The sequence below is a fragment of the Rhea pennata genome, chromosome 25 (genome assembly GCF_028389875.1).
Source record: "Rhea pennata isolate bPtePen1 chromosome 25, bPtePen1.pri, whole genome shotgun sequence".
Lineage (NCBI taxonomy): Eukaryota > Metazoa > Chordata > Aves > Rheiformes > Rheidae > Rhea > Rhea pennata.
The window spans coordinates 1,588,304-1,616,179 of NC_084687.1; the positions used below are offsets into that span (position 1 = coordinate 1,588,304).

Genomic DNA, 27,876 nt, shown 5'->3' on the forward strand with positions numbered 1-27,876 from the left:
GCCATCTTCCACCGTCACATGATTTGCCAATAAAAGTTTATGCGCTCTTACTTTGCCTTTGACAGAAGGAAGAACGAGTCCGAGGACATACTGCAATTGTTACAGCTCGCTGCAAGTGGCTGAAAAAGAAAATCATACAGGCAAGGGAGAGATTGAAACAGGCAAGTATTTCAGAGCAGTAATCTTGTGGCAAGGTAATACTTATTCTGTCCAATTTCAGAAATAAAATTGTTAGGAAAAAAATAACATTTGCCAAGACAGATGTAGGAGCAGATCAGCATCTGATGCTCAGGTGACGTTGGGCCAATGCAGTAGAGTGGATAGTTAGTGTTAACATAGGGTACTGCATGCGTGTTAGGCCAGGCGAGAAGCGTAATGGGGAGGAACCAAAGTTAATCCAGTTATCTGGATTTGGCAGAATGGTTTGTGGGAGCTCTCTTAGCTGTCTGTTCTAATCTTGTAGCATACCACTGGGGAGGGGGACTTAACCGTACTCTGGGTAGGGCAAGGGCTGCAGGCAATTGGGGATAGCCTACAAGATTAGACAGGTTAAAGAGAAGGTTGAGTTAAGATTTTGAGACTGGCTGTGTTCTTTGTACCTTACTCTTTCCTGATTTTCCAAAATTGAAGGTCTGCTGCATGTGGGGCATTTTCTGTCAACTTTAACTACATACAGCTTTTCAGGAGCAAACGTTTTGTTATTTTTTGAGGAAGTGGTAGCAGTGAGAAGGACATGAAGAGCAGACACCTACAGCAGAACACATGGATACTTCATTGCCCCTTTGCTAATTGCTTTGCCATCTCACAGCCCTCCATCTTCCTTGGAAAAAAGCTGCAGGAAAAGGGTTGTCACACTGAGACTTGGAAGTAACAGTCTTAAAATACTTTGGCACAGCACTTTGTGCTCTGACCCTGCAAGGCAGGGGTCTGTGGAACTTGCTGCTGTGTCTTACTTCTTTCTTGGCTGTGAAGTGGAGCTATTGATGCTGAGCTCTGTGGAATTTATTCCTCTCTTTTTCCGAGGTCCTAATTTTGAGGTTTGTCCAGGCGTTCCCACTTATTCTAATCTGGTTTTGCAACAGGACAGGGAACAGCAAGTCGGAGGCACGTGCATTCCTCATTACATTTTGGAGCTTGAAGGTTGTGCAGGAATGAGAAGAATCTTTCCTCCGGCTTGATGGTAATGTGTATGGGCTGTCACAACCTCATTGTCATGTTTGAATGTTTTTTCTGTCTTATTAGAAATCAAAGCAAGATATTGAAGATGAGGGACATGCAGCGTGTCAGAAGGATGGGATTGGTGGAAATGTCAAGTTGTGCCGCTTGCAGCCTCTCCTGGAAGTGCCCATCCGAGAGGCAGAAGCCAAACCCTTCGAGGTGCTCATGCAATTTCTGTATACGGATAAAATAAAATACCCCCGCAAAGGTAGGACAGCAGGATAGAAACAAAATACTAGCATCTCGGGAGCAGACATTTGCTTTGGAATGGAGCAGGATTAAGCATTTGCAGATAAACTCTTAGCACCTAATTACTTACCTGAGATTAAGAAGGTGTATGGCAAATTTTTGTGAAAGCATACTGTCCAGTGATTCAGTGTTTTCCTTGGTATTTGAAAAGAATTGGAAAAGTAGGTTCTTCATCTTCTGAAAAGGTATAATAAACAAACAAATAAATAAATAAATCATAATATTTTGAACCAGAGTAGTAGGGGGTAAATCTCAAACCATGCAGGAGTGCAAGTTTTGCTTGGTAAGTTTTGATAGCTTTCACAGTGGAAATTGCAGGTCTCATCTGCTCACAAGAGAATTATCCATTACATTAAAAAGGCACTGCATTACAGCAGCCTGCTTGGAAGAAACATGCATCCTATATTGGCTTATTTCCTTTCTTTGCTACTATTCTGGCCCCTTACAAACTAAGACTGCTGTACAGAAAGGCAGAGCAAGCCAGTATTTATCCTCTCTTCAAAATGTCAATCCAAAGGAATACCTCAAGAAAGAAAAATCCATTAGATGCATTTGCTGAAGATCCCTGCGTCAGAAACAGTTGGAGGCTGAGAGGTAATAGCCAGAGATCCCTCAACTCTGACAGAGCAAAACTCACTCGTGGCTTTTGAGTGATGAGGTCCGCTGGGCAGTAGGAGTGAGAACAGCGTACCCTGGGGAAAGTCCAGTTGGTGGAGACTGGGCAAGCTGCACCCGCCTGACATAGTCCTTTAGACTGAGGTACATCTATCCTAACACCAGCAGCTTTGCTTCAGTTTTAATCCAAGATCATTCCTTTCTAAAACAAGGTATTTCTTGTGGAAATACTAATTTGTATGCGGTTGTCCCGAGAAAGCTATTTATGGGCTTTCTCTGTGAGGTGGCATGTCTCGGAGCAAGCCTGATTAATGAGGACAAGAAAATCTCCTCATTGATTTCTTCTAGCATTGCCAGATCCCCCTCTTAGCCGCTTGATTAATTCTCAGCACATCCATTGCGGGCAGAATCAGACCAAGGAAGGGATTAGCACGTTGAACGCTGCCTTTGTTCCAGGCTTCGCAGGCAGCTTTCTCCCCAGCCCCTCAAATGTTCTGTTAATCTGCTGCGATCCTCCAACAGCCCTGTCTTGACTGTATGTATTCCTGGTTGCTCCTCTTAGTTTGGAAGGCAGCACCTTGGGGGATCCTTTCGGAGGATGCACTAATAGAATTGGGCATGCCTATCAAATGAGACTTTTCCTTGTTAGACACAGGGAAGCCACATGAAGTGCAAGAAGGCTTTTCTCTATCAAAAAGCAGTTATGGCAGGTGGCCAGAGACCCCCCCATGAGAAAAGCAAAGGCTACGGCTTCTTTCTTGATTTAATGTCCCAGTGTCCCTGGAGCAGTAGCCAGCCTGGGTCCCCACTGCCCCTCTCTGCCTTCAGCCCTCTCTTCTAGACCAACCTCAGATGTGTACATGCAGAAGCACAGCCTATTTTCATAAGGGCCTGTCAAAATTGGGGAGCTGGTTGCTAATACTCTATTAATACAGGGACTTCAGCAGTGCCGTTAGCAGTTCAGCACTTTGGAAAAATCAAGCTACTTACACGCGAGCTCGTTAGTGAGTTTAGGGACTTTACTTTCTTCTGAGAGTTTTTTTAAAATTGGGCTCCAGATTGACACAAAGTCTTAGTCTGTAAAGTGTTTTGAGGTGGCTGCTTTCATCCCAGAGTTTTGAAAGACTGCTCACTCCTTTTCCTAGTACCCGTTCTTGATTTAGTCGACACAGCAATGGATTTTTTTTCTCATAAAAATACTTTGCTAATTTCTGCCCATTCAGGGTGATACTAAAGATTATTTTGAGAAAGTTTTCTTTTTTTTTTTGAACTCTCTAGAAATATAGAAAGGCATTGTTATTGCTTGTAATTTCAGGTCATGTGCAGGATGTGTTACTTATTATGGATGTATACAAACTAGCCTTAAACTTCAAGCTCTCTCGGCTGGAACAGCTCTGCCTTCAATATATTGAAGCATCTGTAGATCTGCAGAATGTGCTTGTTGTGTGTGAAAACGCTAACAAGCTTCAGCTGGATCAGCTAAAGGTAATCACATTTTGCATACAAAGTAACTGATAAGAAATAATAAAAATAAAATCTTGATGTAATTAATGTTTTATAAGGCTGTCAGCTTTTGCAAGTACAGTTCTTCCCTATAATTTTAGTTGCTGGAGTGTGTATTAGCGTGGATAGTGCTCCAGGTGCTTGTGAATATTATGTAGGTTTTCTTTAACAGGCATTAGCTGTGTTTGCTTATCTACCCTGTGGGATGTAAAAGGCAGAGTGACTTCAGTTCTTTATCAATTCTTTTTCATTACAGCAAGATGGAGCCAGTGCATTTGCTGGTCCCACTGTTTTTTGCAGAGACTGTAAACAGGTTCTTTGATCTGATGAAAAATGAAATTCTGTTTTTATGCCTTTAGTCTAAAAACAATCTACTGGAAACCAAAATATGGTGGCAATTCTCCATCTCTGTATAATGGGAAAGGGCTTGGAGACATTTGCCGAACCTCATGGCAGAGGCTTCAGACCATGGTTGTGTTGTTGTCTTCTGGTTCCTACCAAGGGCAGCCAGAGCCATTTCTCCTCAAAACTTCAGAGAAGAAGCTCCTCCACCCAAGTCCAAGAGTCAATGCAAGGTTCATGCAATGCTTATTTGATAAGCCTGTGCACGTGTCCACAGCCTCTGGAAATAAAGCTTACAGTTACAATCAGATTGGGGCTAGAAAAACCAACACACCCCAGCACTTCCTCAGGCTCTCTTTATGCACTGTGTTTGGGCAAAGAAAATCCAGTAAGACAGTAGCAGAGTCAGCAGCAATTATGTAAATGCTGGCACAGCCTTTCGTGCCCAGGACCATGGTGCCATCAGCTACCTAGAAGCTCAGGAACTGAGTGTCTCAGTGCTCGTAGATCTGTTGTCAATAATTTCAGATAAATCAGCTACATCCACCTGCCTTAGCTGCCAACAGGGTGGCAGGGACTTTTCTGCATCACTGTAGTTGCTCAGGGTCTTTTTGAATTGGCCTCCTGTCCTTTCAAGTGGTTGTTATTCCTCATGGCTAGGTGTCATCTGCAGAAGGCTACTCTCTTTTCCAGCATCCTAGTCATTATTTAAAACATTTTGTGGATAAGTCTGGACAGATCTCTGGGTCCCAGTGAAATAACTTGGAAGAAAACAGGAATTATTCTTTAAGTGAATTGTCTGCTCACCTTATGACGAGCTGGTATAATTATATTTATTTGCTGATGAGGATGTCCTGTAGTTAGATGGATGGAAAGCCTTGGTTCACACTGGCAAGAGCAGTGCCATTTTTTTTCTCTCTTTAACTGTTGAGCATTGGGTCCAGTTCATTTGTCACCTTTTAGTTGCATTGATTTTTCTAGCAATTTTGTAATACAACAGCCTGCAAGAGTTTGACACTGTTTGCAACCTTTAAAGAAAAGTTTAAGGCAAAATTTGGACAAGATCCTTTAGGAAATCCTGGAAACTACTTGTACCCTTAGTAGATACAATTAAGATCTCTTTAACCTTCTAATTAACTTTGGGTGTCTAATTGTACGGGCTGTTATTACAAGACAGCAACCAATCTTAGTTGACTCTGTGAGCTTTTTGGCATCTCCTGTCAGTCCAATTTTTATAGAACTTCAGAGCAGCTTGATGGAAGTCGGTTAATCTTTTCCTCTTTGTTATTTCTTAGTCAGGCTTTTCTAGACACTTAACTGTCCTGAATTTCCTGTTCAGGTAGGAGCCTAAATGGTCATTTAGTAAGGAAAGGATCAGTGTTTGACAGTTCCAGCTGTGGCATCCATGTGGACAGTCACAAGAAAAGGGGCAACTATTTACCTATCTAATGTGGTTCTTCAGGACATGTCATCCTCTAGGTATCACGAGCTGTTGTCATTCTCAGCTTCTGCGTAGTGCTGCTCCTCTGGGATTTTGGGCTTATAAAACGACTAAGGGATGATTGGACATGCTCTGCTTTTTATGCCTTTGGGTTGCAGCACATCAGGCAATGAGATGTATTCCTGATGGCTATGGTTGTCTGAAAAGAATCCCGTTTCCCTTGTATAGGATATCTGAGAACTGAACAACTCATCCTTAAGAGAGTTGGTTTCTACAACACAGGGAGCAGCTGCAGCATTGCAAGGTGCAAGCCTGTTTGAAGGTGGTGGAATATTCTGTAACATCAAATATTATATTACTTGATTGCAGTAGATGATTTTGAACAATTAATGAAGATCAAACTGGCTAGTTATGCTGATAACTGATATTGCCACCAGAAAAAAATTGGTTAGATTTTGAAATGGGAGGTTTTTTTCCTAATTTATGTGATGCTGTAAGATTTCTTCATATGAGTAAACAGTGCATTTTTTTTTTCTTTTTTTTATTGTTACTCTTTAAGGAACATTGCCTGAACTTTGTGGTGAAAGAATCACATTTTAATCAAGTAATAATGATGAAGGAGTTTGAACATCTTTCCTCATCCCTCATAGTGGAGATTGTACGGAGAAAACAGCAACCTCCTGTTCGAACGCATTCCGATCAGCCACTTGATATTGGTAACTTTTATGTCCTATAAAAGCTGTGGTGTTTTTGAGCTGCTAGTGGTGTGTTTAGTTTAGGCTGTGCTTAGTCTGCTTCCCAGACCAAGAAAGAGCACTCCAGTTCTTTCTGCAGTGAACTTCAATCAGAATGTTGTCCCCATCAAAATACCTGAAGGGTTGTGTGGTATTTAGTCATGTTCTCCATGCAATATATAAATCAAGAATGTGTAAGAATAAAGTATCCTGTATCTGTTCAGAGAGGCAGAAGGAATGGAAAGATATTAAGAAGGATTCAACAAAAAGGCAGTAGGGATTCAGTTAAAGTGAACAAGCTGAGCAGGGGAGTTGGCCTGCTCATAAGTTGTCACCAAAGCAGGAGCAGCAGTGAGGAAGAGGATCTTGGGAGTAAGTCAGTGTTGACAGAACAGAACTTATGAGAGAGAAAGGAAAAAAGCATGGAAAAAATAACAACAACAACAAGAAAAAGTTAAAGGAAGAAGAGAAGATAGGGAGGAGAAGACTGTGAGAAGGTAAATAACTTGTACTAACAGTCATGCTTTTAATTTTCACTCTGTGATTGTGCTGGAAGGAGAAGAATTGATTTACAATTCTGTTACAGTATTCATCGAGGACTGATTTCGGACTAGCCTTATTTAAGATTTTGTCATCCTGAGGCTAAAAAAAAAGAAATGCAGTAATGACATTTACTGAGGCCCCAAAGTTCGAGGCATTACCAGTACTGATTTGGAATACTGCGCCAAAAGAATCGTGTACTGGAGGAGTAGATGGGGAATGCTAGTCCCCCTGGAAGGTCAAGGGGAAAGCCTTTGGCTGACATTTGTCCCAGGAAGAAGAGACATGCACTGTCCTGGAAGATAGCCAGCCTCTGTACCCTAAAAATGAAAGGGTGCTAGAGATCCAAACACCAAAGAATTGAAAGATGAACTTTGAAAGGAGGAATGTGTTTGGATCAGACTTGAATGATTTCTCTATGTTTTCTATTACCCTATCCTAAAATGTTGATTAGGAGAAGCCTGTATTAAAGATGGAGGAGAACTTTTCCATTTAGGCACAGAGACAAAATTTTATATTCCTGGTAGTTGGAAACCAAAAGGTAGGGAAAAATCACTTATATGTATAGAAACCGTGGCTTACTGCCAGTGCTTGCTGTCAGCAGTTTAAAACAGAGCTGCCAGATATGCTTCTGGGAAAGGCAGTAGGTAATGGATTGTGGTGGGGAAGGATGAAGCTCATTTCGGAGAAAGGGCCTGGCTGCCAGTCACTCCATAGATCCCAAAGGAAGGGGAACCTGTAGCTGTGATTTGGATTGTGTATTAGTTGAGTATCACCTAGCTACTTGGCACTGTCATCATGTCTTTTTTTTTATATTATTATTATTTTTTAACTATTTCACTGTGTTGGCTTTCAGGAACATCTTTAATTCAGGATATGAAGGCTTACCTCGAAGGAGCTGGGATTGAATTCTGTGATATCATCCTTCTCTTAGATGGCCACCCACGGCCAGCCCATAAAGCAATCCTAGCAGCCCGCTCCAGGTGAGAGCCTTTGCCCTAAAAGTGAAATTGGAAATTCCTCTAAATGAGTCACTGTTCATTAGAGCTATAACAAGTATTGTATGTGCAAAATTCAGCACTGTGCAATGTGTGGGGCAGCTGGCTTTGCATAGGAGGCAGGGAGGAACTTTGTGTGTGCATAAGATGCAACTTTGCTCAATAAGCACAATTAGCCTTTAAGCAACAGTGATTAACTGTTTTTCAATTTGATACCCAGCAGGGAAAGATAGGAGGAAATTAAAACCATAGAGATTCCCCAGATGATATTTAAGCTGCACTGCAGGACAAAGAATTAATTAAATCACAAGGGGGAAAGAGGGTATAAAATAGAAGAATTTTTTAAGGAAGTGGAAAGCAACAGATGTTCACTGGGGTCAGAAGGAATTCACTGATGGTGAACATCTATTTTAGATCACGTGAAACCTGTGTATCTCTTTCTCACTGGCTGAAGTTTAAGACTAGGTATGAGCAAGCACAGAAAAAAATGGTGCCTGACAGAGACCAGATTGTTCCTGTACATTGTCACAGAGGCAACTAGTTCACTCTGCTAAAGATGCTTATGATTCTCCCTCCTCAATACATGGATGAAGTGAGTTTGTCCCTCACTTGCGCAGGATGTTGTATATATGTGGCCTTTACATGCCACAGAACATAAAGCACTCATATAAAATTTCCACTTCAAATAGCATCAGAAATTTTTTTCCATCCCAATAATAATAATCAGTATTAGTTACCTGAGTATTTTCCCAGAAGCATCTCTCAACTTTAAAACAAGCCTGTGTGACTGGCAGTTGCAGCCTGGAGATACTAAGGAAACTTGCAACGCTTTAAGCTGTCTAGTGGGTCTTATGCAAATTAGACAAAAATCAGAGCATCAAGTGTCCTAATTTCCAAGAAACAGAGACAAATTCCAGGTTCCATAACAATTTAGCAATATTTTACCCCAGGTTGTCAGCTGAAATTACTTACTTGTGCCTAATAGCTGCCTTTGAACAATACTGGATTAAACCATATGTCTGCAGATGTGGCCCATAGAGCTTGTATTCTATGGGTCATATAATTATATATTAATTATATTAATATATAAATTTATATAATTATATTAATTACATTAATATGTAATTTCATATAAGTAATATTTAATTATATATTAATTTTATTTCCTTTTCCAGTTACTTTGAAGCCATGTTCCGTTCCTTTATGCCAGAAGATGGGCAAGTAAATATATCTATAGGTGAAATGGTTCCCAGCAAGCAAGCATTTGAATCTATGCTTAGATATATCTATTACGGAGAGGTAAACATGCCTCCTGAGGATTCTCTGTATCCTTTAATCTAAAGAAGAAGCTGTTTAAAGTGCATATACAGTACCTCAGCTTCCTTTTGCTCTAGATAGCCAGACACAACCTGGGACATAGCCTGGAAGGATTATTTATCAGTTTTGCATTAATATGCATGGAATTCTCAACTTCTGCCATTGCAATGTATTTATAATCAGTTACTGTTACCTTTGTTTTTTTATTTTTTCCTTAATGGGATTAACAGCTACCTCTTTGCAGCACCTTACTATTACGGTTTCTCCAACAACAGACTGCAAGCCTATTGTAAGCAGAATCTAGAAATGAACGTCACGGTGGAAAATGTGCTCCAGGTAGTTGTCCCCAAGTAGCTTTAATTAGTCACTTGTCTTAAATACAGGAAAGCCAAAGGGCTTAGTCAAATGAGCCTAGAGTTTGTTCTTTTTTGACGCAAATTTTTGACTTTTAAGCTGTAGAATGTGAATGCATGTAACTTATAAGGTAAAGAAAGTATGGGTTCTTTTTTTTTTTTTTTTACGGAGGTCTTTGAATGTATTGGAATTAGGGCCACATTTGTACAGGAGAGCATGAAAAATATAATAATATTGGAACACATTGTAAAACTATAAAGCCTCTCCTCTTCCTAAATTATGCCTGCCTGCTGCCTGTGCAGTGCTGCAGGTGACTAATGTGTACCTGTCATATCAAGAAAGTGCTCCGATGTGGTCATCTGATACGATAGCTCTTAAGAGTTAGTTCCTTGAACAAATCGCTTTCCGCTTCATCGTATCCCTTGTTGTGGTCCCCCAGTGCCAGTTCACTGAATCGCTACCAAAGTGACATTCAGGGAGACTGTGCAAACCTTCCTAGTGGTGTTGGCCCTGAATGGGTCACGCATATGGGGGAATGCAGCCTGCAGCAGCCTTGTTTCCGTACTTTCTGCATGGTCGTAGTGTACCATGTACTGTTCATCTGAGCAACACAGAACGCAAATCGCATCTTGGTTTGCTTTCGCTGTAGATTTTGGAGGCAGCTGACAAGACGCAAGCCCTGGACATGAAGAGGCACTGCCTGCACATCATCGTTCACCAGTTCACCAAGGTTGGTTGCATCTTTTCTGGGGCTCTTGAGACCTGCTGTCCTCTGTCACTCCGGTGGTTAAAGACACTTTAATGTGGGGATCCATTTCTTTTTCTCCTCTGAGACAGCTGAAGCTGGCTGGGTTTCACTGACACGCACTGACAAATCTGCTGGGCATGCTTTTTCATACTAAAAAATAAGTAATAGAACAGCCTGATCTGGAGATGTGAAGTCCTACCAAAACAGAAGTTATCTAGAATTACTTCCATTTCCAGTTCTTCCTCAGCTCTTAGCTTTGTGCCACGCCATTGCTGGGATCTCATGTGTATGACAAGATCAGTTTGCCATGTATCCAATGCGCAAATCTCTCTCTCTCTCTCTCTCTCTCCTACTAGCAGTTACAAGTGTGCTGTCTGCATTCCTGCTGAAGCATTCTCCCTGTCATAGAGATTATATTGTCCTGTGCTCATAAGGCAGATTACCACCCTGGGCTTTCTGTAGTTTCCATGTTTGTGACACACAGGATGATGCATTAGTCATAGAAAAGGTCAAGAGCCTGATGTACTGATACTCCTGTCCTCACTCAAGAGAATATGGGTATTGTCATTTAGTTGTATCATACGAGATATGATACATGAGAGCTTCCCAGCATGTCATCAGTTTGTTGTAGACAATTAGCATTGTTACACTGGTAGATAAATCACAGAGACTAGGAACTGGGATTTCTGGATGCTACAGCTTTATTGATAGTGATTTCCTGGTTAGTATTTGAGTAGCTTGCCATCATCTGTATATTTAATCTCTCAGTCCTCTCATTTCTGCCCATGGAGAAGGAAAGCACCATTAGGTCCAGTTTGTACCTAGAGATGAGATACTCAGAGGGAGGTATTCAGGCTCTTTACTGAATGCCAAAGTTGCCCAAGGTGATGCATTTCACATTCAGAAATCACTAAAAATGCAGAAAAAGTTTTGAGAGTGGAGCCAGCGTTCAGCAGCCCCATGCCCAATGGAAGGTCCTCAGCACTAGCTTACAGCCCCCCAGCTTCATCTTACTTGTATTCTTCTGGCCTTGTGAATCTTGCAGAGTGGCCCAGCTTCAGCATAGGCTGGAGAATGATCCCACTGCAGGTTGCAGAGTAGCCTGGTCACTGGGACATCTCCTGGGGTGTGAGATCAGCACTCTTTAGTCCCTGAGAGCTCAAATGTCATGGTCTCAACATCCCACTGGAGGCCCACAAGCAGGTTCAAATGATTCTCACCAAAATGTTTGTTGGGAGAATAAACATCACAGCACTTCAGGGGAAAAAGAAAAGATTTGAATGGAGAGTGTTACCAATTGTGCTCATTTTTACTAACCAAGCTCTGTGGAAACTTTTTGAATTTGAAATGGTTGACTGTTAGAACAGCTTTTGTCAAAATGTGGCTGGGAGACTGTCAAGCAGATGTGCAAGAAATCTTAGTTATGCAATGTTATGTTTGGCCTGAGAGGCTTTGATGTGTGATTTTTGGCCTGGCACTGTGTGGCTGCGTGTGCATCGTTGGGCTGGAACGCTTGCCACTTTTTCAACTTATTAATCTGTTCTCTATTGAGAAAATTAAAATTTTCCCGCAGAAAGAACATTTAAAGGACTGTTCAAAGACATTCAGTAGTTTGGGCAACACTGTATTTAGGCTCTTGTGTGTCTATGTTGTGCAAATGCCCTAATAAAATTTCTCCTGTTAAGTGTTTGCTTGTATTCTGACACCGGCCCCTGTTGTTGCATATGGTCCTGTTCTGTTGCTGTGTAGTGTGTGCCTCTGAGAGCAGATGCCTCCCACCCGCATTAAGGGGGATCCCTTTCTTTCTCAGTCCTTGTGGCCCCTTATTTTGGGCATATTAAAGCATATATCTTGAGCTTTCTTTTTTTTTTTTCTTTTTTTTTTTTTTTTTGAAAGCAGCCTCAGCAGCTTCCTTCCTGACTTTCAAAAGATGCTCAGAATATCTTTATCATAGTCAAGCTTCTTTGAGGGAGGTTATATCTTTTATTAGATCAGTTGGGCTGGAAAAGCAGAGAAGTTTTTAGGCAGAGTTCTCCTTCAGGCCTTCACATAGATATTAACCGCAGGTAATAACTTTAGAAAGAGGAAGAACACTAATAATGGCTTGTTTTTATAAAGATGTGGGGGAAAAAAGGGAATGTACAGACCACCTTTCCAGATAAGAGTTGACACTGAGTTGACCAGATTAAGAGCGTGAATTTTATTGTAAATTCTCCTATATCTGATGTGGCAAAAGTTTGTGTTGACTAATACTCCAATGACTTGCTCTGACTGTGGGAAGCATACAGGCAAAGCCACCACGGAGGTTGGAACACAAGTGCAGGAAGTCATGACTCAACTGTGGTGAAGAGCCCCTGCACAGCACGCCCGTGTCCTTTGCGTCCCACGTGGGGTGGTAGGGTAAAACTGGTGATATGTAAGCTACGGTTTGGGGAGGGTTTTAATTTCCTTGTGTTCTTCTGTTTTGTTTTTCTTTTCCTTGAAGGTCTCCAAGTTGCCAAATCTTCGCTCCCTAAGTCAGCCACTCCTCCTTGACATCATAGAATCGTTAGCTAATCACATATCAGACAAGCAGTGTGCGGAACTGGGCTCAGACATATGATGTGCTTTGGTAATCCAAATATTTCGTTCATTCCTCAAAAAACAAGCTAGCACTTTACAGCTAACTCTCTCCATTTTTACCATTCTGTGCTGAGCTGCTCAGAGCGCTGACGCAGTATAGCAGACGGCCAGGAAGAGCGTGGACAGCTGACTGTTACTCTCCTGTGGTTTTGCGTGGTTTGTGCCTCTGTGGAGCAGGGTTTGGTCTCTGCTATACAAATGCAAAATCGAAACCGTTAAGGGGATGAATTTATTCCACCTGGTTTTGAGGGTAACTAAATCCAAAATCAAGCCCATAATTACTTCTGTGCTGTAAAATAAAGAAGTCATAAATGAGTCATTAATGTTTTGAAACAATATTTAAACTATATTATTTAAAGAACTTCAGCTGAAACAGCCAGGGACTATAAGTTGAGATCAGATACAACCACACGGGATGTAGAAGGCATGGTGTTAGCAGGCTGACTGATGGACCAGAATACAGTGGCTTGTCAGAGACTGACTCTCCATGGCGTGGATTAAAAGATAAGCCCTTTTGCAGCTGCCTCAGTTGGTGAGCTGCAGAAAGTCCAGACCTCTGCAGCAGATCAAACTAGAAGATCACAGAGGTCCTTTCTGACCGTAAAATCTATTAATCCTGTCTCGTTAAGCCTTTCTTAATCAATGTATTAATAAACAGTTAACATCATCTCCTTGCATTACACTATTGACTTGACCTCAATTTTTTCAAAAATTAAGCAAAAAAGAACTCCTAGCTTCAAGGTTACTGTTAAAAATAAGTATCTGTGCCACATCTTGTTACTCATTTTGCACTAAAGCATCTCTGTTAGTCGTTGCAGGAAGGTGACTGGAGGCAGAGGCCCCTTCCCAGGCAGCTCAGGAGCAGCTGCTGCTCTGTTCCTGTTGCAGCTCCTCAGCCCCTCGTCGGACGCTTCCTGCACTTCCTAAGGGAGAGAGTAGCTTTAGTTTTCCCTCTCTGCAGAATTTTGCAGCTTGGTGGGGGAGCACAGGTCAGCTGGCGTTGGTTAGATGCGTGCTCAGAACAGAACTGCTCCCCTGCCCTGCCGAGAGCACCTGGGACAGCCTAGAAGCAGGAGGGGAGTGATAGAGATGTTGAGAATCAAAATCTTGTCCTGCCTCAAGTCATGCCAGCTTGCAGCATTCCTCGGACCATGGAGGTGAACACCTACTGCCCGGTCCTTGTCCATCCAACAGGACAGGGAGAGAAGGCATTACAGCAGGTGAAATCTCTGGCCATATGCATTAGCAGGAGCTGGCATCCAGTGGTGCAAAAGATCTTCACTAGATGGGTTTTCTGTTCCTTTTTTGCTGCCTGAGAAGCGCGTGTGAAGGAGAAGACAGCCCAGAGGTTGTACTACTGTCTGCTTGGTTTCTTGAAATAACAGAGTTGGAGTGGTTGAAGAGCCCTCCTGGGCACAGCAGCTGCCTGTCCCCTGTGTTTCTACCCTCGCAGCCGTGATTTTTATTTCAGGACCGTAAATTGTTCCTGGTGCAGTGCCAGCTGTGAGCTCCTGTTCTGCAGCCTGTAGCGCTACCACTACATGTACGTGGTTGCGGTAGGCCAAGAGGGGCGTTACCATCTCACCATACAACGGAAAGGTCAATTTGTTTAATCCAAGGGAAATACTTCATGGACCACTCAGTCTGACTCCTAGGTGATGGTTTGTACAGGTGAGCCAGATCAGAGGTGGCAATTGCATCTCAGAGCCAAGGACTCATCTCAGCCTGTGGGATTGTTCCTAAATGCCTCACAGGTAATGAAGTCTCTTGTCAGAGGTCACATTAGTTATATGGGTGGTATACCTTCTCCTTGGGAAACCAGAAGATCTGCAAATGAAGAAGGGCTTATGCTACAGTTTACAATAATACTGAAAGTTACTTTCAGCAATGCCAACTCCACTGAAGGACACCCGCTTTCTGAACATGCAGCAGCTGGTTCCAGCAGTACGAACCATCTAATTTCGATTATGCCCTATGCAGCCCCTTTGACTCCATTTCCTCAGACTAGCTGAGGGGTTTAGAGTTTATTTCTGAGCTCCTCAGCAATGAAATGCGCAGACTCGGCATTGCTTGAGGTGAGGCACTGTAGGCACCTTTGTTTTGGAGGTGGGGTTTGGCTTTGTCCAAGCAAATGCTCAGGTGCTCAGCCAGCCTTGCATTGCATGTGTGGGTTTCATTGTATGAAAAATTGCAGTCAGGGAAGCTGTTAGATTGGCCATCTGATCTGCCTCTGGGCTGTTCTTACACAGGGATACATGAAGAAACACACTTCAAAAAAAGAGGAGCGGATGTGTGTGCAAGGCTGACCCTGCATTTGGAAGCGCAGCATGATCTGCCGCGGGTCTCAGTGCAGTTTAGCCCTGCTGGGCTGCAGCCTGCATCTGGGATTCGTGTCACTTGGGCTGAGGCAAATGAGGTAGGGGAACTGCCTGAGCTGGTAGTGGATTTGGTTCCAGGGAACGTGCTCTTGTTGTTACATTTGTAAGATGTTCCATTCTAGGAATGTGCGCCAGTTGTTATAGTTTGATAAGGAATAAATAATAGCATAGCTGTCTAGCTTCTTCTGTGTCCTGAACATGCCCAAAACTACAGTCTCCTCCCTATGTAGGCCATACTGACTCTTTAAAGCCCTCAAATCATGTTTGGCATGTATCATCACCCAAAGCTTATGGGCATTGGCCCAGCAAAATGCAAAGAGATGGTCCTAGATAAGCATAGGGTACTATATAAGGAGACGTTAATACTGTCAGTTTGAGTAGATTTCTGGTTGTGTAGGTTGCTGTTTGAGCATGGATATGACAGCTCACTGATGCACAGAGCTAGTTTCCTGCTTAAATACTTCTATGAGAAAGCTGATTAGGCTGTGCACAGATAGATATCCCCACATCCATTTCAGTCAGGAGTTGGCCTAGGAGGACTCGCCTGAATCAGCTGCTCCAGGCCCGAAGCCAACTGCCAACTGCTGTGTCTACAAGGGAATGCAAGCAAGTATCAGGCTGATGCCTCCAGTGTGCAAAGACCAGGGGAAGGCTCCAGGAGTCTGTGCTTGCTGGGACTTTGGTCCCTCTGGGGCTTGGGTCTGGTTCCTCGCTGGGAGGAGCAGCCCTTCATGCTGAAGATGCACACGAAGCCCAAGGAATAGGAAAAGCGCTAAGAGAAACAGTACAAATTACGAACTTTAATATGGAAATGTGTGCAATGAGTGAGAGATTTCTGAGGTTCTGCCACCAGGAGAGCTCCATAGCACAGCTCTGACAGGAAAGGCTCCACAGAGGGAGTAGCGCCAAGGGTGCAGCAGTCACTAATTCTCTGCCACCTCCAAGCCCAGGATCTTCTTGACATAGTTCTGGACATTGATGTGGAGCTGGGGGGCTGTAGCTGAGAAGGTCTCCATGGCCAGGGCCCGGGCTGACTCTGACCCACTCCACATGGCGCGGTAGATGGGCAGAGTGTACTTCTGCTTCCCCTGTGAGACACAGTGAAGGTTAGATGTGAGTCTCCTCCCCAGCGTTCCAGCTGGGTGATGCCCCTGGGACCATAGCACAGCACCCCACTGCTGTCTCCAGATAGCCCAGCTCCTGCTGGCCCTTCACAGCTACCCTTGCCATGGCAGCTGGGTGTGGAAAGCAAGTACTAGAGGTTGGTGTGGGGCAGAGGGGTAGAGCTTGCTGTGGGGCTCTATGTTGCCCTCCAGGCAATGACAACTCCACCATCACTCATTCTTCACCAGGCTGAGAGCACTGGAACAAGCCAGTACAAACATCCTGAGGCAGCCTCTCGCATGCAGTGCGTGGAGCATGGAGAAGCGAGAGAGCAGACCCGTTCCCTCCCAGCCCAGAGACACCTTTGTCCACTGCCTGTCTTTCCCAAGCTGTTGTCACCCTGACTGCCACTGCTAGACACAGCCACCACTGCCCCATGACCAACCTGGCTGTGGAGGAAGTCCTTGACCTTGCTGTACTCGGACTCATGGTTGTTCTTCAGGACAATCTGGCACCAGCGGAGCCGCAGCTCGGCATTCTGGGCTTTGGAGATCTTTGGGTACATCTTGCTCAGCCTCTCCACATTGCCTGTGAGACAAATGGCATCAGTGCCAGCAAGCTCTGACAGGGCACTGGTGCCAACTCCCAGATCTCTGCTTAGAAAGGCCTCAGGGACCTGTGGTCCTCAGCATCCAGTCAGCCTCAGGCTCTCCCATGCCGCCCAGCACCTTCCAGTTCTACAGCAGTGCAGGTGCTCGCTGGCTAACTGAGTGCCCCGGCCACCCCAAGCGAGGCCATGCTGGGTCTTCTGGGCCCAGGCATACCTGCAGCCTTGCAGAGCCACGTGCTTGGCTTGGAAGGCCAGCATGCAGGGTGAAGTCACTCGTAGGGTGCATGGAGAGGTGAATGCAGTCTTTGGGAACATGGGAAGGTGACATCATGGCTGAGCCAGCAAGGCTTCCCCTCCCCCCCCCCCCCCCCCCGCCACTATACACATGCCCTGCGGTGGCCAGGGAAATGCTTGCCCTTGCCCTGCTGCACAGATTGAGACTTCCCAGACATGGAGTAACCTCACTGCTGGACTGCAGCAGGGACAGGCTGACTGATGAGCACCAACGTGTCCTGGTGAAACGCTCCTATCCCCAGCCAACTAGTCGGACCAGTGAGCATTCACCCATGATGCCACTGGGTACTGAAGCCCAGAGGTGACCTGGCCCTTACCTTCTGGCAGGGGCGATTTCTGCAGGATCTGATCCAGGAAGTAGACCAGCTGGTATGTCTTCCAGGCAGAGATGTCCACTGCTTCAATTGCCTCCATGTTCAAGCTATCGGCTGCCCAGAGTTTCGCCAGCTCATTTGCTGGCTTCATCAGCTGCTCCCCCGGTGAGAGGTCGGGCAAATAAGGGGGCCAGCCTGGCGTATTCAGCCAGCGATCAAACTCAAAGCCTGCAGTGAGGAAGGGAGGAAGAGCTGGCACCAGATTTCTGAACCGCACACCTGCAGCTACTGCCCAGACAAATGCAGCTTTCTCCAAGGACGCCCCAGTACTAACAACCCTGCTGAAGCTGGTAATGAACAGACAGACTAACAAGGTCAGGCTCCACCTCTCCAGGACTTGGCGCTCACTTTGCACTTGTGTAGTAACAGCCCACCCCACCGCCTGTGAGAAGAGCCAGGCTCCAGTCCAGATGATAGCTTCTGCCGGGCCTGGATCTCAGTGACACCACATAGGGTAGAGCTGAAGATCATGCAGCAGCTAAACCTGACCTCAGAGCCACTCAGTAGTGGCTTGGGTGACAACCCCGCACATCCTGGCACTAGAGACAAACTCCAGGGACAGCTCTTTGTAAGGAAACCCGAAGTGACAGCACCAAGCACAGCGTAAGCACTGGATTTACATGCAAAAAAAAATCAGACTAATCATATGAGTGACTGAGTCAGTGTTAGCCACTGGATCCTGGGCTGGCCAGATCTGCTCTGCTTCCAGTACAGTTGAGGTGTGCAGTAGGCAACAATGTCTTAAATAAGACCCATGGAGCTGGACCAAGCATACAAAACAAACCTGCACACAGTCTCCAGCAAGGCCAGACCAGAATTAAAGGGAAGAAGAGGTCAGGGAGAGCCAGGCAGACAGAGCAACACTGAGTGGTAGCTCTTCAGCATCCCCAGAATCAGGCTCAGCAGAGTAAGTAAGTTCCTCACACTTGGCTGAGACATGAGAAAGCTGAGACCCACCAGGTGCTGGTTTGCAATGTGGTGCCATGGGCCTGCTGGCCAGGAGGCCCCCCCAGCCACCCTGTGCTGACCTGGCATGGAGTCCACGCCTTTCTTCTTCAGCTCCGGGAAGTACTCCAGGAAGAAGTCGAGGGTATCGTCTGCTGTGATGCTCTGGAACTTGAACTGGTTCACATAGGCCTGCAGGGAAAGCACAGGGAGCAATGCTGCACAAACTCACCACCTCACACCATGCCAGCCTGCGCTCGACAGCCCTCCTTCTGCTCCAGCTCACTTGGAGACCTTCTGGGCTCAGGGGAAGCTTGATGAAGCTAATTCATTTCCATGCCCTGCCCACACTGGTCTCCATTTGCCCCCCAGGGAACTCCCTAGCCCTGCATCCTGTTGGGAAGTCTCCAAACTCCACCACCATCTGCTGCCAGTGCATGCTGAGCTCACCCCTAATCTCAATCCTCACTGAGCATCCCTGTTTCCCATGTTCTGTTCCTCTCATCAGCCACCCTGATCAGCCTCCTTTCTTCCTGAGGGTCCCGTTGCCTCCTTGTTCCTCTGCAGAGTTTTGCATTACTTGGCACCTCCACCAGCCCCAGTTTACCGCCAGCACGCTGGCAGAACCTTCTGCGCCAGGCACAGCAGATCTCCCTCAATGCACACTGCCCATGTACCTACCTGGAGGAAGGCATCGAACTTGCTTTGGTCCCCCACGAGGTGTGCCAAGTAGCTCACAAAGCAGTACCCCTTCTCATAGGGAGTTTCATTGTACGTGTCATCGGGGTTGACACCTGGCAGGCCAAAAAGACAGACACTTTGAGAGAAAAATCTGCCATTCTGCAAGACAAACAGCCCTTGCACTGAGACTTCCACTTCCTGTACACCAGATGCAAGGACCCTCTGAGAGGGACCAAAGAAGAAATGAAAGCTCTTCTGCAAGAGCGACTTCACTGATTCCAATGCCATCCCATGGGCCTCCCCCAGAAACACATTTAGGCATCCGCAGAGCACAGCCTTTCAGGTGTTCAGCACTCCACAGCAGTCAGCAGCTTCCACAGGAGGGTGCTTAAAGAGACCAGGAAACTTATTTTGTTCATTGGCAACATCTCAGTGTACAAGCTGGGCACTAGGAGTACGAGAGGAATGTCTCCAGCCCTCTCCCATCAAATTCCAGGAAACAGGAAGCTAGAATGCCCAGAGCAGCAAGATGATGGCAGGCTATCGGTGTGCAGAGCACAGCCCTGTCATACCGCTCCCAGTTATCACTGTGCTCAGTTCCCACAACCACAGCTGGTTTTATTCCAAGACATTAGCTCTCTGAAACACACCAGCGGTAGGACCTTCCCTCAACACGTGTCATGACAGCCTGTCTGCCCCTGCACCATCAGGTCAGGTGTCAGAGGACAGGGACACCCCACAAACCTGGCTCGATTATCACCCGGAGCTTGTTTAGCGGATGATTCTCTCCAGTATTGTCCATGTGCTGGCGCAGCAGGGCCCTTCCCGTTGCAGCCTCCAGGCAAGTGTATGCAGAACCTGGGCAAAGACAAGCAGAAGGCACTTGGAGACCCCAAGGCACTTTATGTTGGCATCTGCCTTGGTGTCTGCCTTGGGCTCGTAAGAAAATGGAACAGGTGCTGCTACAGGAGTGAAAAAGCACTAATTTATTACTAGCTTGAAACGCAGGAAACAGCAGTTGCTGGGCCAGTTCTTCCCATCATTGAACAACAGGACAGGAATAACAGGCATTTATTTGGAGCTGTAGAGAGGCACAGCAAACCAGTCCTTAGCAAGATTTTAGAGCCACCAGTTACACTGACAGGTGAATTCACAGAATCACAGAATGGTTGAGGTTGGAAGGGACCTCTGGAGATCATCTAGTCCAAATGCCCTGCTCAAGCAGGGTCACCTACAGCATGTTAAACAGGACCATGTCCAGGCACATTTTGACTCAATAGACAGCCCTGAGTAGTGTCTGTTAGATGTGACCCCTGTGTCCATCTCTGGGCTCCTGGTATTGGCTCCTGTAGTCAGCTGGGAGAAGAAAAGAAATGCGGTAAGACTGGGTAAAAATCACTGCTCCCCTGCCCAGCAGGGCTCCACCTCCCTCCTAACAGGGATGTTGTGGCTCCACCCATTCCTCTGAGAGGAGGTTGTTTTGTCACTAAAAACAAGAAACCCCAGGTGCCCTGCAGACTGCTACTCTTCTGACTTTTAGTACGTATGGCCCCAGGTTTAGCGCTAAGAAGGATGTGCTGAGCAGCAGAACATGGATCCCAAAAGCGTGCTGTCCAGGGGGACAACAGAGCTCTACCCACAACAGCAAGACCATACACAGGGACTCCGTGCTTTGCGTCAGGACAGAGGCCGGGCAAGGCCACGCACCGTAGACCTCAGTGGAAATCCGCCTCTGTGCATACATGGTGAAGCCCTCGTTCAGCCAGAACTCGCCCCATGTGGCATTAGTGACCAGGTTGCCAAACCAGCTGTGAGAGATCTCGTGGATGATGACATCCACCAGGGAACGGTCCCCGGCCAGCAGGCAGGGTGTCACAAAGGTGATGCAGGGGTTCTCCATCCCACCAAAGGGGAACGAGGGCGGCATGAATAGGATGTCGTACCTGGCAGGGAAGAGCAGACGGCTTGGTACAGACCCACTTCTTCCTGCAGATATGGCCCAGAGACTGAGGGACGCTCCCTCCCCAGCCCCAAAGGAACAAGACTTATCAAGAACAAGAAGCCATACCTGCCCCAAACATAGGGTCCAAAAAGCTTCTCTCCAACTGCCAGGAACTCCTCAATCACCCCGTCATATTCCTTCTTAGCAGCCTCGATCAGGCAAGGCTCAGCCCAGACTCGGCTCCTGCGGAGACCAACAGAGCTCACACCTCGCAAAGGAAGGGAATCTGTACAGACCCCATGGAGAAGTAGCAGCTTAGGGGCAATATTTGGTCCCATTGACCAACATCACTCCGCCAGGGAAACCTCTGGAGAATAGAGCAGTGTGCATCTGCATCTCCTCGCCATGCCCTTATCAGCACATTGCATCACCATCAGCAGAAGGCAGCTGGGAGCACTCTGCAGTCCCAGAGGACCCAATCTGTCAAACACCTTGTAGGGGAGAGACCACAAGTCAGAGTCCTTCTGCAACTGATGTGTTTGGTCAAGCGTGGAAAGAGGAAGTTTTAATCATCAGTTGACTTTTACCCTATTGCTTCATCAGGCAATAATTGCAAGTTTATTCCACTACAAAATAAAAGCCCGGTGATAGATGAATCTAATGAGACAGTACAACTGCTGTAATTTCTTTCCTTGTCTGAACATCAAGGGTCTTTTACATAGTCACCAAAATGGCCAGGAACCCCGAATAAACCAACTGACCTTGGGAAGAGATTGTGGACTGTCCTTGAACAGACACATGCTGCTTTCATTCACATGCCCAAGAAAGAAATGAGCACTTCCAGGGACTCACTCAAGGGAGAACAGAATTGAGCACAAAGATTCCCGCAGAGCTGATCTGAGACTCCTCTGCACTCTTAAGAGCAAAGAACACTCTCACCCAGGCAGAGCTCATGGTCTGGTAACACACTGCTCAGCACCACAGATGCAGCAGGCAGGAAGACTGACTGGTTTACACTTACTGTCAGCATCCTGATAGGCCTGTCTATTCCAGGCGAGCTCACAAGTGCAGGGAGAGGCAGGCAGCACACAGCTGCCATGGGACAGCACAGAGCACAGGAGACCATGTAGTTTCACCATCATTCACAAGGCAGTAGCTCCTACAACCAGGACTCAACACTCATCTCTTCTACAGCTACTTACCTTGGGCCAACTTCAGCAGAAACAATGTCCCCAACAGCCAGAGCGATCAGGTAGGAGGGGATTGGCTGGGACATCTTAAAGATGAAGGTGTTATCCTTCTCCTGTTTCTCCCAGGTGGTGGCACTCATCACAGCTGTGAAACCTTCAGGGACCTAGGAATGTAGGTAAGAGTCTCTATCAGGTCTGTAATGTGCAAGGAGATTTTAGCTAACCCAACTGGGGTGGTACAGTGTGTCCTTCTGGAGCCCACTTCAGGCCAGCCAAGCTGCTTGCAAATGTTTCTTAAACATTGCAGTGTTTGGGATATAGCAAAAGTGGTCAGACTTCTCCGAGTGGCAACACAGAGGCACGGGGCATCCCCCTCCGGATTAGCACCAAACACAACCATGTCACAGCACAGTGAATTTGTCCAGGGCCTGCCAAACCTATCTGCATGAGTTTTACTGTGCTCAGCCACCACCTGATGCCACACACACTCAAACCCTTCCATGTTACAGCCAGTCAGCCCTTCTCCGTACAGTCAGCCCACAGCTCTGACACTGCCAGATTTTAAGGGCCCGGGGTAGAGCAGTGAAGAACAGAGCATTGACTCTGGATTGCAGCTGTGTCCCCAACTCCCAGGACAGCCACAGAGGTTGGGGGCACTCAGCACTTCATTAACTCAGGCTCAAACATCTGCCTAGTATAACACAGTGAGGATGTAACACTCCAGAGTCACTTGAGCAGTCTTATAGGGTTGGCCTTTGCCAGAAGACAAGCAAAGAGCTAGAGAATGGCTGGAATTAAAGATGTAAGATGATGAAAGGATGAAGGATGTAAATTCTTCAGAAACTGCTTCTCGTGCCATTGCTTATGCAAGAACTTACTTTCCCGGTTTGTCAGTCCAAAGCTAACTCTGCACTTGATCCTCTAGCCTGTGCTGAGTAAGACAGATGACTTCTCTGTAGCTCTCAGTTGGGCTCGCTGGATTTTGCCTTATAAGACAGGGAAACTAAGCTGGTCTCTTCCCTTCCAAGAGCTGAGCCCCAAAAGGGTCCCAGAGAACAAGATTTCCTTCATGCAGACCATCATGTCAGAGTTTTACAGTAGCTGAACCCTGCGCTCACTCTTCAGGAGGGAGCTTTGCTGACTTGAGGGAAGAAGTCAGAGCAAAAGACATAACAGACTCCCACATCATCAGCCTATGCCTTTCTGTGAGAGGTCAGCCCTGGCCTGCTGTCACACCTGAAAGCAGCATCCCTAGCCTGTGGCAGACGGGCACAACGTGAATGCACGGTAACAGTCCATCTGCAGCACTGCTGATGCCACTGGGTGGCTGCACATGGAGGGGACAGACAGAAACTCCACAGCCAGACACACTACCTTATCACCAACATATCTCCCTGCTGCTCAATTACCTGCCTGCTCTCTACCATCCCACAAACCAGGAATCAGGCTTCCTGTAAGTGGCACCTCTGCGGCAACACAAGGGACTTGCCAAGAAAGCAGGTGACCTGTCCTTATCTCATCGCAATTCCTCCAGCATAGAGAAGACAGCCGAGCAGGCAGGCTGAGAGTAAACGCTGCACAGAACACACCAAGCAGCAAACAGCTGAGACTCATCAGCTTCTTTCTGTCGTGATCAAAAGACAGGAGGAATATTTTTGAGGTACCTTCTCCCCCTTCCCCTAAAAAAAGGAAGTAGGTTGTCCACACTAGGAGATCCACAGCAACTCTGAATGAATGAAACCGTTACCCCTTGAGAGGCATTGCATGAAATCCCAGAACCCCAATGGGAAGAGAAATCAGGATTTCTGTTTATGTTAAACAACACCTGAGGACCAATAACTGGTTCTCAGTTTCCACATCATTAGTCAGTGACTCTCAGGGTTCTGGAAGCCTGGCATCGCCCTACAAAACCATCAGGACATGGCATCTCCCTGTGTCACCATCCTCAGTTACTAAAGCCGTACCTGAACTTCAGCTCAGAACCTAGATCTTCAAAGTCATCCTCAAGCTTCTCCACGTGCCAAAAATAAAAAAGCATCCTGCTACCTCTGAGGTAAAACTGGGTTTGCTGTCACGGTTATTTAGAAGACACATGCATCAATATGAGGAGACCAGGCAGAAGTTTAAAACCAACCATGTTAATTCCAATTGCCAAGTGATATCTTTGGTTCAAGTACCAAACATTTCAGCAACCTCCCACGTTGAAGCAAAAAACTTTCAATGCAACACCCTGCATGCCTTGCGTGTGCATCCTCTTTCCAGTGATTACACAAACCAGCATCCATCACACATAGTTGGGAAGGATGGGGGAATCGGGAGAGAAGCTTTTCATCCACTTATCTTTAAAAACAGAATCAAACCCAAATATTTTCTAGTGTCTTCTTCGCTTGGGGCCCTTAGCAGAGTATCATTTCAAGTATGTGGCCATAACTCCGTACAGGAATAAAAGTCTGGGCAGTGTCTTTGAATCAAGAAGCAACACCCAAACGTTTCAGTGTGTCCAGTGTGTACTGTGACAGACCTGGCAGCTTCCTGCTTTCCCTTTTAAAGATGTTAAAACCAGGACAAACTTGATGAGGTTTTTGCTCTTGATAAACTCACAGAGGTGGCTGAATTTGTACCCACATGTCTTTCTCGGGGTACTGCTTACCTTCACTGTGGCTGAATATGTACATTTAACTGCTGGAGTGTCAAAGCCAGGGAAAAAGGATCTATTCAGGACGGCCTGGCCTTGAGTGTACAAATAGGGCTTCTGCTTCCCTGCTGTCTGCTCGGGAGTGAGCCAACACACCTGACGAGAGACAAGAGACAGCTTTGTGTGAGGGTGGGAGACTTTACCTGAATCCTTGCAGAATAGGTGCTCTTTGCTGCTGGAGTGTGAAAGCCAGGGAAAAAGGACCTGTTGAGCACAGGAAAGCCAGAAGTATAAAGGAAAGGCTTCTCCTTCTGGGCAGTTTGGAAAGAGTCCAGCCAGGACATCTGCAGCACAGGCAGAATAAGGAGAACAATCAATAAAGTCATATGAGACAGTGAGATTTAACTCAGTTACCAGAAGCACATATGAAAGTTGAAGGACAGCTCAATACCCAAGCTGTTTCCCTCTGGAAAAGAAACATGAATCACCTGAAAAAAACAGGGTGCGCTGCCCTCCGACAGACAACCGGGCACAAAGGCACCTTTCTCGACACTTCCCAGGTGGGCTCTGCAGATGGGACAGTCCAGGTCCCAGACAGCAGAGTCACTGTTCTAGATGAAAAAATGCCCTCGTGTTGGCAGAACATGCTTAACCCCAGAGTGATGCCGCTCTAGCTCCGCTGACGTATTTCAACCAGAGCCGCCTGATTTTTCCTGGAGAAATTCACCTTGCTAACTTACAGGCAACTTTGGACTGATGAAGCCTGCCCTTTGGAGAACAGCCTACACCAAGGCCTTGTCTACAATAAAAAGATTGCTAGCTTAGCAATATCCACATAGAGGCCTTGGATACATGCGACTTATCGCTACTCAATAAGATATGTCAGCAAAGATTTTTTTTTTTGCATGTACAGCTGTATCAGTGCTGAGTCAGGACCAGCACTTGTACACCAGCAGCGATAAAACTCAAACTGCGAACACAAACAGCCACAACTGGCAAGTTTTCAGCACAACGTGCAAGTGGCTGCAGCAACTATTTGAAAATCAGAGTAAGCACTAAGCCTGGAAAAAGAAGGTGTTTAGGGCTCAACTCTTGAGGTCACCTGTCTCATCAGGAAGCTCAAATTTGGAGCAGGGTGGCAAAGATCACATCTGCCTCAAAGCAGCCTGCAATCTTCAGCTCTTGTGATAAGTCACAGGACCAAATGCCAGTGGTCAAAGCGGTCAGTTGCTTCTCTAAACTGCAGGTTTAGAGGCCTGCCCCGGTTTCGGTCACGCTCCACTGGGCTTGCGCTGCCTCAGGAGTTTTGCTTCCCCTCAGAAAACGCGGCAGGAGGAAAGACACGGGAAGCACAGAGTGAAGCAGCCCTGCGCCTCTCTCCCTGCAGCCAGGGAACGGCTCCTAGCCGGCTCCCAGAGACGGACAGACGCTCCACCACCGCTCTCCCTCCCTCGACGGCGCCGCGAGACCGAACCGCTGAAACAAGACCGGGAAGGACAAGGACCGAGGCCGGGCAGCCGCCAGGACGCGCTCCGACTGGGGCCGCCCTCGAGTGCGCTCAGACACAGCCGTTGCGGGTCCCACAGCGGCGTGGCAGCGGGGTCGGAGACGGGGACCGGGACCAGCTCCGGCGCTCCCCAGAGAGAGACCGGGAAGCCCCGGTACATGGCTGCCACCAGCCCGACCACTGCCCCCTCGGCCGGCTGCCCCGCCCCCGCTGCCCTCTCGCCGATGCCCCGCCCCCTCCTCTGATGCCCCGCCCCCTCGGCCGCTGCCCCGGCCCCGCTGTCCTATCGCCTGATGCCCCGCCCCCTCCTCTGATGCCCCGCCCCTCGGCCGCTGCCCCCTCGCCTGATGCCCCGCCCCCTCGGCCGCTGCCCCGGCCCCGCTGTCCTATCGCCTGATGCCCCGCCCCCTCCTCTGATGCCCCACCCCCTCGACCGGTGCCTCCGCCCCCCCCCGCCCTCAGCCACTGCCCCCCTCTGGCCCTGCCCCCGGTTCCCGCCGCCGCCGCCGCTCACCCCGGGCCCCTCGCCCGCCTCGTAGTCGACCTCGACGGCGAGGAGCTGCCCACCGCGCAGGGGCTCGGGCAGGGCGATGTGGAGCGCGGAGCCGTAGCTGGCGAAGGGGCGGCTCTCGAAGGGCAGCGGGCGCGGGTCGGCGCCGGCGGGCGGCAGCAGCGCGGCGCGCCGCACGGCCAGGCTGGGGTGCGCGTCCAGCACCAGGGCGGCGGCGCCGTCGCGCGCGCAGCGCAGCTCCAGCCGCGCCGCGCCACGCAGCCGCCCCGCGCCCGCCGCCGCGAAAGCCACGCGCAGCGCCAGGTGCACGTGCCGCAGCTCGAAGGAGTCCGCGCTGCACGCGGAGGCCGCGTCCCGCGCCGCCGCCGCCGCCATGGCCGCCCGGGGGGGAGGCGGGGCCGCGCGCGCCAGGGGCGGGGCGCCGCACGGGGAGCGGCGGGGGCGGGGCCAGCGCGGGGGCGGGGCCGGGAGTGGGGCGGGGCGGGAGGGAGTGGGGCAGCCGGGGAGGGCGGATGGGGCAGCACGGGGGAGCGTGCGGAAGGCTGTGGGGCAGGGCGCAGGGCACGTCGGGGCAAGGTGTGGGGCGGGACGCTGGGCAAAGCGTGGGGCAGCGCCAGGTGCCAGCGCAGCTCTGGGGCTCCCCGGGCAGCCTGGGGGGGGGGGGGGCACAGGCGGGGTCCTGCCCGCCGTGGGGCTCACGGCCGTGCCCCACGCAGGCGCCGGGGCGGGCGGTGTGCTGGCACCTGGGCACGAACAGGCCCCGGGTGGCTGCGGCGGGGGTGGCGGGCGCCAGCTCTGGGGCCGTGCGGGTGCCGGCGCCCCCCGCGGAGGCTGGTGCCCGTCCGGAGCGGAAACGGGGCCCTTTCGTCCCGCCGCAAACAGCTTGTGGGGCGAGGGGGGGGACCCCGCGGCCGCCTTCCCGCCGGGATGGAGCTGCCGTCGGCTCTTTCCGGGCGAGCCCTGGAGCCGGGCACCGGAGCGGCTCTCCTGAGAGACACCCGCCAGCGGGGCAACGTCGTCCCGA

At 48.2% G+C, this 27,876-nt stretch overlaps 2 protein-coding genes across 3 annotated transcripts in view; one reads left to right on the forward strand and one right to left on the reverse strand.

The window, feature by feature from the left end:
• LZTR1 (leucine zipper like post translational regulator 1) overlaps positions 1-13,363 on the forward strand; it is a 37,834-nt gene extending 24,471 nt beyond the window's left edge. The window contains exons 12-20 of the mRNA XM_062595068.1: positions 66-161; positions 1,243-1,426; positions 3,398-3,567; positions 5,928-6,084; positions 7,499-7,625; positions 8,816-8,965; positions 9,188-9,293; positions 9,961-10,041; positions 12,545-13,363. Coding sequence (XP_062451052.1) covers positions 66-161; positions 1,243-1,426; positions 3,398-3,567; positions 5,928-6,084; positions 7,499-7,625; positions 8,816-8,965; positions 9,188-9,293; positions 9,961-10,041; positions 12,545-12,661 — 1,188 coding nt within the window. The 3' untranslated portion in view covers positions 12,662-13,363. The remainder of the gene's footprint in view (positions 1-65; positions 162-1,242; positions 1,427-3,397; positions 3,568-5,927; positions 6,085-7,498; positions 7,626-8,815; positions 8,966-9,187; positions 9,294-9,960; positions 10,042-12,544) is intronic.
• A 2,476-nt stretch (positions 13,364-15,839) lies between these two features.
• Positions 15,840-26,394, reverse strand: RNPEP (arginyl aminopeptidase). Of its 2 annotated transcripts, none has more exons than XM_062594898.1 (11): positions 25,937-26,394; positions 24,850-24,990; positions 22,212-22,363; positions 21,136-21,252; positions 20,775-21,010; positions 19,812-19,925; positions 19,068-19,180; positions 18,470-18,578; positions 17,385-17,609; positions 16,609-16,751; positions 15,840-16,147 (listed from the first exon to the last, which is right to left on the reverse strand). In XM_062594898.1, the coding sequence occupies exons 1-11, from the start codon at positions 25,943-25,945 to the stop codon at positions 15,983-15,985; spliced, it is 1,524 nt and encodes a 507-aa protein (XP_062450882.1). In that variant the 5' UTR covers positions 25,946-26,394; the 3' UTR covers positions 15,840-15,982. The 2 variants fall into 2 exon arrangements, with proteins under 2 accessions (XP_062450882.1, XP_062450883.1); XM_062594899.1 differs by lacking the exons at positions 24,850-24,990; positions 25,937-26,394 and adding exons at positions 25,038-25,178; positions 25,323-25,338.
• Between the last annotated feature and the right edge of the window lie 1,482 nt (positions 26,395-27,876).

Bases quoted from the DNA above. Each gene is read 5' to 3' on its own strand.
- RNPEP (XM_062594898.1), bottom strand. The intron at 22,364-24,849 runs GTAAGCAGTACC...CTACATTCCTAG, and splicing joins CATATTCAGCCACAGTGAAG to GTCCCTGAAGGTTTCACAGC. The intron at 16,148-16,608 runs GTTGGTCATGGG...TGTGTCTCACAG, and splicing joins AGGACTTCCTCCACAGCCAG to GGGAAGCAGAAGTACACTCT.